Source organism: Tursiops truncatus, chromosome 2, assembly GCF_011762595.2.
Source record: "Tursiops truncatus isolate mTurTru1 chromosome 2, mTurTru1.mat.Y, whole genome shotgun sequence".
In the NCBI taxonomy this organism is placed as follows: Eukaryota; Metazoa; Chordata; class Mammalia; order Artiodactyla; family Delphinidae; genus Tursiops; species Tursiops truncatus.
This window is the reverse complement of record NC_047035.1, coordinates 126,953,133-126,969,505: the sequence shown is the minus strand read 5'-3', so window position 1 is coordinate 126,969,505 and position 16,373 is coordinate 126,953,133. Positions and strand designations below refer to the sequence as shown.

At 42.9% G+C, this 16,373-nt stretch overlaps 1 protein-coding gene across 1 annotated transcript in view; it reads left to right on the top strand.

The window, feature by feature from the left end:
* Positions 1 to 16,373, top strand: part of PGPEP1L (pyroglutamyl-peptidase I like) — a 49,645-nt gene that overhangs the window by 6,594 nt on the left and 26,678 nt on the right. The window contains 1 exon segment of the mRNA XM_033852084.2: positions 1,011 to 1,063. Coding sequence (XP_033707975.2) covers positions 1,011 to 1,063 — 53 coding nt within the window.

Here is a 16,373-nt window from a genome sequence, read left to right as displayed (position 1 = left end):
ACTGCAGTGGCTTCTCTTGTTGCGGAGCACAGGCTCTAGGCGCGCGGGCTTCAGAAGTTGTGGCATGCGGGCTCAGTAGTTGTGGCTCGTGGGCTCTAGAGTGCAGGCTTAGTAGTTGTGGTGCATGGGCTTAATTGCTCTGTGACATGTGGGATCTTCCCGGACCAGGGCTCGAACCCGTGTCTCCTGCATTGGCAGGTGGATTCTTAACCACTGCGCCACCAGAAAAGTCCCTAGACCGTCTTTTAAAGTTGAGTTTTGAGAGTTTTCTTATACGATTTACATACAATGCCTTTGTCAGATATGTGATTTACAACTGTCTGCAGAGTATCTTTTCATCCTCTCAGCAGGGTCTTTTGCAGAACAAAAGGTTTTCATTCTGATGAGGTCCACTTTATCAGTTTTTACTTTGATGGATCGCGCACTTGGTGTCAAGTCTATGGACTCTTTGCCTAACACTAGGTCCCAAGATTTTCTCCCTTTTTTTTCCCCCAAAAAGTTTTATAAGTTTAGTTTTTACATTTAAGTCCATGATCAATTTTGAATTAATTTTTGTATACAGTGCAGGCTGAGGGATCCATTTTTTTTGCCTATAGGTGTCTGATTTATCCAGCCCCATTTGTTAAAAGGCTGTCCCTCTCCATTGAATTGCTTTTGCACCTTTGTTAACAGACAGCTGGGCATATTCACATGGGTGTGTTTCTGGTCCCTCTACACAGCATGCATTTTAACTGGACATGTGTGCTCACACCTTCTCGAGCCCTCCTACTTGGTGGTGGATCAGCCCCACATTCCTTTAGGGCCCCCCTACAATGCCTCACACAAGAGGACTTGGAAAATGCTTCCAGACGGGCAAGGTTGCAAGCCTCCACAAGAAAGGGGGTGTGTGGAGTCCTTGATGGCCCAGGGAATCACAAGAGGTCCCCAAGGAGGTGCGGGGAGCAGCACAGAAGCAGAGACACCTCGGCCCAAGGCACGGACTGAGGAAACCAGGCTTTCTTTGGTTTCAGGTTTCGGGCCCTTCCGGCAGCACCTGGTGAATTCCAGCTGGGAAGCAGTAAAGGTAAAAACCCTCTAAGCCCAGACCCAGGAGCGCACGACCCAGCTGGTTCCTTCTGTGGTTCTGAGAAAATCCAGCACGTAGGCTCCTTGGTGACCAGATCCACACGGGAGGGGAGAAAACACACACTGGGTGCCCTGGGACACGAGCTAGCTTTTTGTCCTTGGGTTGTGACTCACCTGCCCATAGGGGGCCCATCTGGCTCAGTGGTAAAGAAAACAGGCTGAAGGGACACCCCTGGGAAGGATGGGGAGTGGCCCAGGAAGGCTCTGCTGCCCTGAGAGCTGGGAACCCCTTCTGGCTGTGGAGTGTCAGGAAAGTCACTGCCCCCAGCCGTGGTGTTCTCATTCATGACATGGAAGGATAATAGTGCTGATGTTACAGGGTCGTTCTGAGGAGTAAAAGAGGTATGTGTGTGAAGCAAGTAAGTCTGTAAAAGCAGCTTTTTTAAAGCATAGTGCCTGGCACAGGGTAAGAGCTTAATACATGGTTATAATTATAAACAACATGGCTTCATTTTTAAGAAAGCAGCCAGGAGAGAGCATGTCCTCAGACAGGGCGTGAAGAGGGGTCTCATCCGTAGAACAGAGCTCTCCTCCCTGAAGCAATTGCCCCGCTCCTACCAGTCCCCACGCGGTGTCATTTAGAGGCTCAGAGCACAGCTTCATTTTTAAGAAAGCAGTCAGGAGAGAGCATGTCCTCAGACAGGGCGTGAAGAGGGGTCTCATCCGTAGAACAGAGCTCTCCTCCCTGAAGCCATTGCCCCACTCCTACCAGTCCCCACACGGTGTCATTTAGAGGCTCAGAGCATAGCTGGCTACTTATTCACACTTGACCATCAATTTCATGCTTCTGTTGGATCAAGCCAAAGGTAGGATCTTGAGTCTGTTCTCAGAGTTACCCAGTCAAGCTGAAAATGCAGCAAAACCACTTGAATCATGCGTTTGCAGCCACTGTAGCATTCATTTTTTAGCCTGTCCACACAGACGCGGTCAAGGAAACTCTCCACTCTTGAGTTAGAACTTGGGTTTTTTTCAACCAGGAAAAAAACTCAGAGAACCCCAGACTCACTGCCAAGATTCACTGCTGCACACAACATGCCAGAAAGGCAAGGTCAGGGCTTTATGAGTTCCTGGGTGTTTGCAGCCAGTTCCTCGAAAAACAGGACTTTTTCTGCTGAATCCCAAATGGTCCCTGAGTCCTTCTTTTTGTGCCTCAGTTTTCTTATCTGTAAAATGGGAAGGTTGTGATGACTACAGGTATTAACACCCATAAAGCCCTCAGAGCATGGCAGGGCAACTGCTGGTTCTCACAAATTTCATTCTTATTACTAAGAAGCTATTCTACCAGTCAGTTTTCTCAGTTGCAGGCAAATAGAATTGGACTTTGGAGAGCCACACAGGAAGTGGAATGAGGGAGGGGATTATTTTGTAGACTCAAGATTCACCAATAAAGCTGGAGAATCAGGGCAGAAGGGCAGAAACAGAAGCAGACTGGGGGTTTCCAGGAAGAGGTAGTAGAATGGCAAACTAGGTGCTCTGAGCGGCCCTTCCCCTGTAGATAAACTAGATAAGATAGAACTTCTGTGCATTGCTGGACACGTAGTAGTAAAGGAAAGCCCATATATGTCATGCCACGCACAGAAATACATCACACATACCCAGGGCTGCAGCCTGAAGGGGTGAGGGTCAGCACCCCCACCCTAACACACAAAAGGCAGGGGGGCACGTGCCATTATCAACATTGTTTTTAGCAAAGGGGATACAATGAAACCAAGGCTCTTACTGTAAGCCAGACCCTTGAAAGGAGATCCTGTGGTCTCTAGCACCCCTGACTCCCAGCAAAGCATATGCAATTTCTCTTGAGGATTTAAAACCTTAGATTTTCCACAAACTAAGATAAACTAAACATTTATTTCCAATCAAAGATCACCAAATATTCAAAGAAACAAACTACCCTCAGTAAGAATGAGCAGAAGCAGATTTAGAACCTCAAAAACTTGAGGTTCTAAATCATTCTGCTAGATATTATCAGAAAGTAACATAATTATATATGGAATGCTTGAAGAAGTAATGATAGAATCACAAAAACTATCAAAAGATTAGGCAAATTGAAAAAGGGAGTAATAGAGCTTATAGAAATTTAAAACACAATTGTTGAAGTGAAGAATTTAACAGATGACTTAAAAGACAGTTTAGAATTATGCTAAGTGAAAGATGCCACTCACCAAAGACCACATATTATATGATTACATTTAGATGACTGTCCAGATGAAGCAAATCTATTGAGACATAAAGTAGATTAGTGGTTGCCTAGGGCAGGTGAGTGGGGGATTGGGGGAAATAGGGAGTGACTGTTAATGGGTATGGGTTTTTTTTAGGGTTGATGAAAAGGTTCTAAAATTGACTGTGGTGATGGTTGCACAACTCTGTGAATATACTAGAAGGCAATGAACTATAGACTTTAAATGGGTAAATTGTATGGTATGTGAAATACATGTAAATGGCAGTTTAGAAACAGATAAGAAAAATTAATGAACTAGAAGATAGCTCTGATGATATTGTTTAAAGGGCAGCATAAAGAGATGGACAAGGAAATGAAAAAAGAAATTAAGAAATATGGATAATAAAATGAGATATTTGAACATATGTTTATTTGGAGTTCCATAAGGAGAGAATGAATGAAATAAAGCACTAGCCAAAGAGGTAATGGTTGAGACTATTGCAGAATTGGATGAAAGACATAAATCCACAGAGATAAGAAGTATAAAATATACCAAGCAAAAACAAATAAAATCAATACATATACACATCATGGGAAAACTGCAGAAAACCAAAAACAAGGAGATTTGAAAGTAGTCGGGGGAAAAGACAGGTCACCTACAAAAGACAATACAATTAGACTGAGAGTAAATTTTTCAAAAACAACAATAAAAGCTAGAAAACAGTGGAGTAACATCATCAAAATGCTGGAAAAATATTGTCAACCTGAAATTGCATACCCAGCAAAATTATTTTTCAAAACAAGGATGAAATGAAGACATTTTCATTAAAGCAAGCATCAAGAGTTTACTACCAGCAGGCACAACCCTAAAGGAACATGTAAAGGATATCATTCAGAAGGAAGGAAAATTATCCCAGAAAGATGGTGTGAGATGCAAAGAGGAATTGTGAGCCCAAAGGTAAAATCTAAACTAGCATTATTTGTTAACAATGATAATAATAATAAATGGCTAATTGTAAGTTTAAAAATAAAGGATTGAACTAAAATATAGGACAATGAAGGCATAGAAGTTAAGAGGAGTGATTGAAGTTTAAGTCTTCTAAGGCCCTTGTATAGACAGGCATCCTGATATCAAATTCAGACTTTGTTAAATTATATATATTTATATTTATATATAATATATATATTAATTGAAGTATAGTTGATTTACAATGTTGTATTAGTTTCAGGTGTACGGCAAAGTGATTCGATTGTATATATGTATATATATAGCTGAATATATATATATATATTCTTTTTCAGATTCTTTTCCATTATAGGTTATTACAAGGTATTGAATATAGTTCCCTTTGCTATATACAGTAGGCCATTGTTGTTTATATATTTTATATATATAGTGATGTGTATCTTAATCCCAAACTCCTAATTTATCCCTCCCCACCTTTCCCCTTTAGTAACTGTAAATTTGTTTTCTATGTCTATGAGTCCATTTCTATTTTATAAATAAGTTCATTTGTATCATTTTTTTAGATTCCACATATAAGTGATATCATATGATATTTGTCTTTCTCTGTCTGACTTACTTCACTTAGTATGATAATCTCTAGGTCCATCCGTGTTGCTGCAAATGGCATTATTTTATTCTTTTTTATGGCTGAGTAATACTCCATGTGTATATGTACCATATCTTCTTTAACCATTCATCTGTTGGTGGACACTTATGTTGTTTCCATGTCTTGGCAATTGTGAATAGTGCTGCTATGAACGTTAGGGTGCATGTATCTTTTTGAATTAGAGTTTTCGTCTCTTCTGGATATAGGCCCAGGAGTGGGATTGCTGGCTTATATGGTAACTCTATTTTTAGTTTTTTAAGAAACCTCTGTACTGTTCTCCATAGTGACTGCACCAATTTATTCCCACCAACAGTGTAAGAAGCTTCCCTTTCTCTACACCCTCCCCAGCATTTATTATTTGTAGACTTTCTGATGATGGCCATTCTGACTGGTGTGAGGTGGTACCTCATTTTAGTTTTGATCTGCATTTCTCTAATAATTAGTGATGTTGAGCATCTTTTCATGTTCCTGTTGGACATTTGTATGTCTTCTTTGGAGAAATGTCTATTTAGGTCTTCTGCCCATTTTTTGATTGGGTTGTTTGTTTTTTTGATATTGAGCTGTATGAGCTGTTTGTATATTTTGGAAATTAATCCCTGTGGGTTGCATCATTTGCAAATATTTTCCTCTAGTCTGTAGGTTGTCTTTTCATTTTGTTTATGGTTTCCTTTTCTGTGCAAAAGCTTTTAAGTTTAATTAGCCATTTGTTTCTTTTTGCTTTTATTAACATTAGGAGATGGATTCAAAAAATATATTGCTGCAATTTATGTCAGAGAGCAATCTGCCTATGTTTTCCTCTAGGAGTTTTATCGTATCTGGTCTTACAATTTTATAGTGTCTGGTCTTTTATGGTCTTTAATGCATTTTCAGTTTATTTTTTTATATGGTATTAGAGAATGTTCTTTTTTTCTTTTCTTTGTTTTTTCAGCCACACCACACAGGCGGCATGTGGAACTTCCCCAGCCAGAGATCAAACCCACGCCCCCTACAGTGGAAGCATGGAGTCTTAACCCCTGGACCACCAGGGAAGTCCCAGGAGAATGTTTTAATTTCATTATTTTACATGGAGCTGTCAGGTTTTCCCAGCACCACTTATTGAAGAGACTGTCTTTTCTCCATTGTATATTTTTGCCTCCTTTGTTGTAGATTAATTGACCATAAGTGCAGGGGTTTATTTCTGGGCTTTCTATCCTGTTCCATTGATCTATATGTCTGTTTTTGTGCCAGTACCATACAGTTTTGATTAATGTAGCTTTATAGTATAGTGTGAAGTCAGAGAATATGATTCTTCCAGCTCCATTCTTCTTTCTCAAGATTGTCTTGGCTATTCAGGGTCTTTTGTGTTTCCATACAAATTTTTAAAAATTTTTTGGTTCTAGTTCTGTGAAAAATACCATTGGTAATTTGATAGGGATTGCATTGAATCTAGATTGCCTTGGGTAGTATGGTCATTTTAACAATATTGTTTCTTCCAATTCAAGAACATGTTATATTTGTCCATCTGTTTGTGTCATCTTCCATTTCTTTCATCAGTGTCTTATAGTTTTCTGAGTACAGGTTTTGTTTCCTTAGGTAGGTTTATTCCTAGATATTTTATTCTTTTTGATGAAATGGTAAATGGAATTGTTTCCTTAATTTCTCTTTCTGATGTTTCCTTGTTAGTGTATAGAAATGCAACAGATTTCTGTATATTAATTTTGTATCCTGCAACTTTACTGAATTCATTGATGAGCTCTAGTAGTTTTCTGGTGGTATCTTTAGGATTTTCAATGTATAGTCATTGCAAACAGTGAAGTTTCACTTCTTCCTTTCCAGTTTGGATTCCTTTTATTTGTTTTGCTTCTCTGATTGCTGTGGCTGGGAATTCCAAAACAATATTGAATAAAAGTGGGAAAGAGGAGCATCCTTATCTTGTTCCTGATCTTAGAGGGAATGCTTTTAGATTTGCACCATTGAGTATGATGTTTGCTGTGGGTTTGTCATGTATGGCCTTTATTATGCTGAGGTATGTTCCCTCTACGCCCACATTCTGGAGAGTTTTATCATAAATGGATGTTGAATTTTATCAAAAACTTTTTCTGCATCTATTGAGATGATCATATGGTTTTTATTCTTCAGTTTGTTAGTGTGGTGTATCACATTGATTGATTTGCAGATATTGAAAAAATCCTTCCATCCCTGGGATAAATCCCAATTATATATGTGTGGCAAAATTTCAAGAGTAACTATGAAAGAGTAGAAATAGAGTATATGGTTTCCAAGGGAGCAGGGAAACAAAACAGAACAAGGAAAAAATGAACAAAACTTTAATCAAAGGGACCAAAAAATTACCCCATAGGAAACAAGGTAGATGAATACACTGTTGTTGTACAGCTGAATACTAGTTATTGTAGCTTGTCCCAATGGCACTGGCTGCTGCATACTCCCAGTGGCATTACTGTTACCCTGGGAAGATGGATGTTTCTTCTATCAGAGAGATTTGCTCCTGATTCAGAGTCAAAGATGAGTGTGCCTGATTGGTTGATCCTGACCTGGCCACAGTGAGACTGACCTTTTCAGCATTTGTGGGGGGAGCCAGGCTCTATCTGCCACCAAGACCCCAATATTAGGGGTTGCCCCAAATCAGAGGAAGGCCAAAGAAATAACAATGTTGCTATGGATATAAAATATTAAGTCAACTCTTCTTAGTTCAACCTATATTTATTCAGTTCCTGATTTGGAAGACAGTCTACTAACACATGAATCTCTTCCTGTTCCTATTCCACCCCAGCCAGGTATACTGCAGTACAATTCTGACACTAACCCCCTGGAGTACACACAAATTTCACAGATTAAGGGCAAAGTTCTCCACAAGACTGCCCCTGCTTCAGACACCAGCTGCATTTCAGGGGTCCTCAGGTCACCTGTGCTTTGGGAAAATTCAGGAATTTTCATGACCCCCACAGTTTTGATAATTTGCTAGAATGACACACAGAGCTCAGAAAAGCACTAAACTTACAATTTTTTAAAATAAAGGATACATATGGGTTGAATTCTGGATGGGTCCCAAATGCAGAAGTTTCATGCCCTCTCCCCATGGAGTCAGGGTGCATCACCCTTCTGGCACATCAATGCATTCATCAACCAGGAAGCGCCATGGAACCTCCACATGCAGAGTTTTTATTGGAGCTTCATTGTGTAGGCAAGGTTGGTTAAATCACTGGCCATGTGATTGAACTCAGTCTACTTCAGTCTACTTCCCCTCCCTGAAGGTCAGGCAGCTGAAAGTCCCCACCCTCTAGTCATGTGGCTGGCTTTTCTGGTGACCAGATCCCATCCTGCAGCTTTCAAGGGACCACCGTGAGGCACCCCAGCAGCATAACAAAGATACTCCTGTTGCTCTGGAAATGCCAAGAATTTTGAAACTCTCTGCCTGGAACTGGAGACAAAGACCAGATATACTCTTTCTCATATCACAGTTCCCTAGAGGGGTTCCTGTGTAGGGGGAGGAGATGGCTCATGAATAAGATAATTATAACCCAGAGCAGATTCTGAGAAGTGCTACATTATGAGACTCTGAAGAGGAAAAGATTAATTTCATTCTGGAGAACGTATGAAAGAAAGGAACCTAAAGCAAAGTGAGAAAAAGCTGCACCCCTGGGAGGTCACTGGGAAGGCCATCTGGAAGCAGCAGTGAAGGACAGGGTAAAGGCAAGAGGGAATAAATTCTCTAAACCACCATGCGCTCGGTGCTCCAGACACTTCATGCAGAGTGGCTTGCTGAATTCTTCCTACAGTCCAAAGAGGTTGATACTGTTATTCCCATTTTGCAGGTGAGGAAATGTGTGCTCAGAGGTTGGCTATCTGGCCTGGGGACATGTGCCATGAAATGGCCATGCCTAGATTCCAGTCTCAGGTGGTCCTGCTGAGTGAAGTCCAGGTTCAGCCCACTTGCCTCGCTCTTCCCTTGGGGGAAATTAACACTTGGTTCAGAAGAAGAGGACCTCTTCCAGCACAAGAATGGCTTTTAGGGAATTCCCTGGCTGTCCAGTGGTTAAGACTTGGTGCTTTCACTGCCGGGGCCCAGGTTCAATCCCTGGTTGGGAAACAGATCCTGCAAGCCGTGTGGCATGGCCAGAAAACAAAAAAAGGAATGGCTTTTAAACTTCTTAGAACTCAAGAAATATCAAGACCCACTACCCAGTGACCCAGGGGTGAACAAAGTGAGGCTATTCACCCAAATGCCTCAGCCCTACATCCACGTCATCATGGCTGACTTTCTGTCATGAGTTCATCTTTACCGTCTTTGAAGCTCTCCCGCCAGTGCCTGAGACACAGACAAGATGATCTGCTGCTTGGTCTTCTTGCTCACAATGTGACCAGAACAGAAACCTTCTTACCAGCTGATGAGGAAGCAAACCCAAGCCCAGCTTCGGTGCCCTCTGCCACCCATTTGCCTTCTCCACGGGTCCCTGCTATCCATCAATAGCTTCTTCTTTCTCCTTCTTTCTGGTGTTGTGCTCCAGGGCAGAGGCACTGGCAGTCTCTTTAAAGGCTACTTCACTCTCAGTCCTCAGACCAGGCTCTCTTCCTGCACCATCTATGGTTATTCAGTGACCTCCACTAATGTGTGTGTAGACTCCGCTCAGTGTTAGACCTTCTGATCCTGGTTTGGGACCTCCCTGGGAGTATCCACTGAAAGTGCCAGCCTATGGCCAACAGAGCATCCGTCGTAAGGCTAATCATCTAAGTGGGGTATTAAGACAAAGGTCCAAGCTAGTTCAGATATATACATTGGACCCATTATACAGATACAGAAACAGGCTTAGATGGACTAAATAATGCACAAGAGGGCACACAGCTCCCAGAGTCAGTATAAGCAGCACACTGTGGGGACCAGCATCAACATACCCCCATCCCCACAGAGGGCCTGGCCTGAAGCAAGCCTTCCAGTGGCTATGTGTTGACTGGATACGTGAATGATTGTCATTCTTTTCTATCCTCCTGCATCCTCCCACTGGAAGTCAACCTTGTGAATACCAACGTCTCATGAGTGCCTACTCCATGCCAGGCATTGTAAGTGGGGATGTATGAAATGATAGAGAGGGAAAAGAGTGCAGTTCTACACTCAACAGCATTTCACCTCTGAGATTATTTCACCTCTAAATAATAACTTGAATGCATTTTTGCTGTGGTTGCTCTTAAATGGAAGATTGTTTTAAAAAAGAAGGAAAATACAGAAAAATAATATAAATGCTGAAAGTTCCCAATGAACAAAGGCATCTCCTATAAACTCCCAGAAGGGTGACTTAACGCTGTTTACCAACAGCATGTACCAAAGACTTTAACACTAGGCTGGCCTGTGCTGGGCACCCTGCCCTCCCCAGTCGTAAGCCTCATCCCCTGACTGATGCAATAGCTGAGCATTATCTCCTGGTTTCTGAACACTTTCATTTTGGAGCCAGTACCACCTCATATTCTTTCAAAAGAAATTATGTCCTGAACTCTTTTAGAAGCGCCTGAGCCTGGAAAGGCAGCAAATAAAACAAGGGTTTTGTAAAACACACCCTGGGTCAGTTGGGCTAGGATATTATATAACTGCACTTAAAATAAACCCAGCCTGGGGGGCCAAGAGATCAGAGCTCTTGCCAGATTTGATCAACTTGATATGCAGAATAGCTTCTCTATACTCCAGAGATGAGGTGGCTTTGTGCCTTTCTTACATGTTGCTTTAAAAAAGCATAATAATAAAGAACAAAAGGCAGTGAATCAGAAGAGAAAAAGAAGCACCAAGCTGAAGAATGCTTTAGAATGAAGGATGAGTTGTGCAGACCACACTCAGGGACAGGCAGGTAACTGCTTGCCTTTCCAAGTAGAAGTAAATTGTTTCTTTTGATTCTGCTTTATTTTCTTTCCTAAAATCCCATGATAAAACTTTTTCCAACCTAGGGGAAAACGGACCATACGTATGACAGACAGTTTTGGACATTTTTCAAATCTGGCCCGCAGTGGGGTTTGTTTTGTTTTCTTGATTAATACAGGAAGATCTGGGATAAAAAGTCACCAGCATGAGGATACAAGGAGACCCCAACATCTCCCTGTAATGTGCAGGGACCTCACCTGTGATAGCAACCAGCTCAGTGCCAATCATTTCCAGGGCAACCACTTGGATGGGTTGTGTGGAATTTGACCTCGAAGGCTGGATAACCCCAACTCACTTGAACCCTTTTTCATGATTTCTTACACCTTATTTCTTTAATCCGGTGACTGTGTAGTGTGAACCCATCTTATGGGTTGGAAGAGAAGTAGCCATATTACTGTCCCCAGTTCATGCTGGCCCCTGTACAGCCTGAAGTAAGACTGTCCTTGTATCCTCATTTTGAAATGGCACAAGGATATGGAGAATATGTGAGCCCATGATGAAGAGCCTGGCCCTGGGCAGAAGGCTTGCTCCCATAGCAGTGGGAGCCCACACAAGCAGCCTGGCCGCAAGGGCCACCCCCCGAGGATGAAGAGGAAACCCACACCTCGGTGGAGGAAGCCCCTCCCAGTCCGTGCTCATGAGGAGTGTCTGCTGTAGCTTCACAGCCCTCCCTGTAAACCGTGCTTTTATTAAGCACTCAGGCAAATGCATTTAGTCTGCTTATCTGGAGGAAAACCTGACATTTACAGACAAGTGAGTCAAATGTTTACTTCTCATTACACCCTAAATCCATCCCCACATTGACAGGACGACAAATCAGAAAAAGCAGAGTAAGATCTTTTAAAATGACACCAGCACCTTTCCAGTGTCTTACTGGCGGTCCCCCACCCCCACCCCTGCCCCCAGCAAACGTGGAGTCCTCAACTCCCTCCTGGTGCCAAAGTAGAGCAAACTCTCTGACTGGTGTTCTGTGTGTTTGTTTGTTTGTGTGTTTTTTGCGGTACGCGGGCCTCTCACTGTTGTGGCCTCTCCCATTGCGGAGCACAGGCTCTGGACGAGCAGGCTCAGCGGCCATGGCTCACGGGCCCAGCCGCTCCGCGGCATGTGGGATCTTCCCGGACCGGGGCACGAACCCGTGTCCCCTGCATCGGCAGGCGGACTCTCAACCACTGCGCCACCAGGGAAGCCCTGTGTTCGTTTTAAATTATGTTTTTATTTAAAAATACATTGAGATGTACAGAAAAGTTGTGAAGATAGTACAGAGAGTTCCCATATACACACTCCCCCACCACCAGTTTCCCCTATCATTAACATCTTACACATCATACATTAGTATGGTACATTTGTCACAATGAATGAACCAGTATTAATATATTATTATTAACTGAAGTCCATAGTTTATTCCGATTTCCTTAGTTTTCACCCAACATCCTTTTCCTGTGCCAGGGTCCCCTCCAGGTGGCACATTACACTTAGTCCTCATGTGTCCTTAGGCTCCTCTGATCTTTGACAGTTTCTTAGAGTTTCCTTGTTTTTGGTGGCTTTGACAGTTTTGAGGAGTACTGGTCCAGTATTTTATAGACTGTCCTTCAATTGGGATCTGTCTGATGCTTTTCTCATGATTAGACAAGTAGGCTTGGGGAGGAGGAACAGAGGTCAAGTACCATTCTTATCCCATAATATCAGGGGCACATACTGTTGACGTGACTGATCACCGTTGACGCTGACCTTGATCACCTGGCTGAGGGAGTCCTTCCCAGTTTCTCACTGTAAAGTTGCTTTCTCCCCCTCTTTATACTTCACTCTTTGGAAGGAGATCACTCGGTGCCGCTCACACTCAAGGAGGGAGGAATTATGCCCCCTTGAGGACAGAGTGTCTCCATAAATTGTTTGGGATGCGTCTGCGTGGAAGATTTGGCTCTTCCTGCCTCACCTGTTGATGTATTTATGTAATCATTTCTTTATGTCAGTATGGACTCATGGATAATTTTTTATACTTTGGGTTATGGCTTGCTTCCTTATCAAAGTCCATCTTCTCCTGAAACCTTTCCCACCTCCTATACTATCCCTGCTTACTAACACACCTCTTCCAAGGGAAACACAAGATCCCACATTTCATTTTCCACCATTGAAAGTTAGACTAAGGTGGGCACTTTTTTAAATTAACTGCATTCCTTTTATATATAAATCTGCTTGGGACTTCCCTGGTGGCGCAGTGGTTAAGAATCTGCCTGCCAATGCAGGGGAGATGGCTTCAATCCCTGGTCCGGGAAGATCCCACATACCGCGGAGCAACTAAGCCTGTGCACTACAACGACTGAACCTGCACTCTAGAGCCCGCGTGCCACAGCTACTGAGCCCACGTGCTGCAACTCCTGAAGCCCACGTACCTAGAGCCTATGATCCATAACAAGAGAAGCCACTGCAATGAGAAGCCCATGCACCGCAACAAAGAGTAGTCCCCATTCGCCACAACTAGAGAAAGCCCGTGCACAGCAACGAAGACCTGGTGTAGTAAAAAAAAAAAACTGCTTGTACTCCTGTCCTTATCACATCACTTATCATATTTCATTGATGCAAAGAGCCATTTCCTTTTTTTTTTTTTTTTTTTTTTTTTGTGTTACGCAGGCCTCTCACTGTTGTGGCCTCTCCTGTTGTGGAGCACAGGCTCCGGATGCACAGGCTCAGCGGCCATGGCTCACGGGCCCAGCCACTCCGCGGCATGTGGGATCTTCCCGGACCAGGGCATGAACCCATGCCCCCTGCATCGGCAGGCGGACTCTCAACCACTGCGCCACCAGGGAAGCCCCACTTCCATTTTTGTAAACATTTTGGCATCCTGAAATCAGACGAATCTTACAGTCAATTCTATCTTACACTTTGTTACAGTTGAGCAGAGCTTTTGCTTTCTTGGTGGTTTATACAATAATGCTTTGTGTTCGCTCTCTGGGCTCAGATTTGATGAAATACATCATGTCTTTTCTGGATTACACACTCTGTCAGCATAGGAAACACTCTGGCCTATTTATCTTGTTCTGTGGAATCCACACCAGAATCTTGAGGGCTTTAGGGTTGTATTTGTGTTGCCATAAATATGATGAAAATATATCCTGCAACACTCACAGTCTAACACCAAAGAAAAGTACACAAACAAGTGTGACCCTGGAGATCAGGCAGCAGAATGTCAGTTTGAACTGGGATTCAAAGACAACCCTTAGCTTCTCTGGGGAGGGACAGAGCTTTTGGAGAAACAAACAAACAAACAAATGAAAGAGGCTATAAGCAATGGTTTTTCTCATCTTCATCCTCACATCCACATTAGAAGCACGTTTCACATTTTGAAAAAACGTTGGCATTACATTAGGGATGCTACACCTGGGATTCCAAAACCCATGGAGGTCCTGGTGGGCCTGAAGGTTGTGAGCCCATTTGAGACACCATTGATGGGTCCCAGGCCTCTGAACTAACATCTAAGCACAGGTAATCACGCTGCACCCTCGACCAGCCTTGGTAAGGTTGCACTTCTCTGGGATGCTCCTGACTCTCCCAGCTTTTGGTCCTACCCCCCTCACAAGCTGCACCTTCTCTCTGGGCAGGAAGATATGCTGATGCAGTGTTTCCTCTCTCACAGGCATTTGCAAAAATATCTAGACAGGGACTGTTGAACCCAAAGCATCTATGGAGGTGAGATTTCAGGCCCTGGGTTCTCCAGAGATGGGGATGTGGCTGGGGAGCCGTAAGATGCGTTCGGGGTAGCAGTCCTCAGGCAGCATCCTGGCTGGGGTCATCCTCTCTTTTGCCCATTGTAAGATCATTCCTATCCTTTATCCGTCTTGGTAACTATGTTCTAAGAGCTCATGATTTGGAGACAATTACATAGTAAGCAGCCAGTTAATCAAGACGACATAGCCCTAAACATTTTTGTTGTTGTTGTTGTTGTTGTTGTATCTATTTATTTATTTATTTTTGGCTGCATTGGGTCTTCATTGCCACACCTGGGCTTTCTCTAGTTGGGGCAAGCGGGGTCTACTCTTCGTTGCAGTGCACGGGCTACTCATTGCGGTAGCTTCTCTTGTTGCGGAGCACAGTCTCTAGCTGCGCAGGCTTCAGTAGTTGTGGCACAAGGGCTCAGTAGTTGTGGCTCATGGGCTTAGTTGCTCCACGGCATGTGGGATCTTCCTGGACCAGAGCTCGAACCCGTGTCCCCTGCATTGGCAGGCGGATTCTTTTTTTTTTTTTTTTAATTATTTATTTATTTATGGCTGTGTTGGGTCTTCGTTTCTGTGCGAGGGCTTTCTCCAGTTGTGGCAAGCGGGGGCCAGTCTTCATCGCCGTGCACAGGCCTCTCACTATCGCGGCCTCTCTTGTTGCGGAGCACAGGCTCCAGACGTGCAGGCTCAGTAGTTGTGGCTCACGGGCCTAGCTGCTCTGCAGCATGTGGGATCTTCCCAGACCAGGGCTCGAACCTGTGTCCCCTCCATTGGCAGGCAGATTCTCAACCACTGCGCCACCAGGGAAGCCCAACCCTAAACGTTTATGCCAATAATAACAGTGCCTCCAAAATACCCAAAGCAAAAACTAATATAACTGTAAGTCCTATTATTCCACAGTTATAGAGATTTTAATATTCCCCTTTCAATAATGGATAGAACACATAGATGGAAAAATCAGCAAAGATACAGAAGACTTAAACAAACTATCAACCAACTTGACCTAATTGACATTACAGAACTCTCCACCCCAAGCAGAATACAACTCTTAAGTGCATGTAGAACATTTACCAAGATCAACCACATCCTGAGTCATACGACAAGTCTGAATAAATTCAAAAGAATTGAAGATACACAAAGTATGTTCTCTGACTGCAGTGGATTTAAATTAGAAATCAAATACAGAAAGATATCTGAAAAATCTGCATATATTTGGAAATTAAATAATACCCTTCTAAATAAGCAATGGATCAAAGAAAAAAATCAGAAGCAATATTATAAAGTCTTGAAATAAGTGAAAGTGAAAACACAGCATATTAAAATTTGTGGCATATTGCTAATGCAGAATATAGGGGGACATTTGTAGCACTGAATGACAATATTAGAAAAGAAGAAAGGTCCCAAGTCAGTGAACTCAGTTTCTACCTTAAGAAACTGGAAAAAGAGCAAATTAAATCCAAACCAAGGAGAAAAAATGAAATAATAAAGATCAAAGCAGAAATCAGTGAGCTAGAGAACAGAAAGATAATAATGAGAATCAAAGAAACCAAGAGCTGGTTCTTTGAGAAAATCAATAAAATTGATAAACCTCTAGCCAGAGGATCAAGAAGAGAGAGAGAGAGAGAGAGAACATAATTCCTGTTAATTTTTAAATTCATTTACCACTGCCTGGCTTCTAGCCCTGGTTCCGCACTCAAGCTACTCCCATCAAAGTCACTAAAGACCTCTTTTTCTTTGCCATTTTACTTGACCTCCCTGGGGTCCTAATAATCTTTATGGTAGACACAGTATTGTTATTGTTCCCATCATACAGGTAAGGAGACTGAGGCCCAAGCTGACCAGATCCTCCTTTCTTCTCCCCTTCT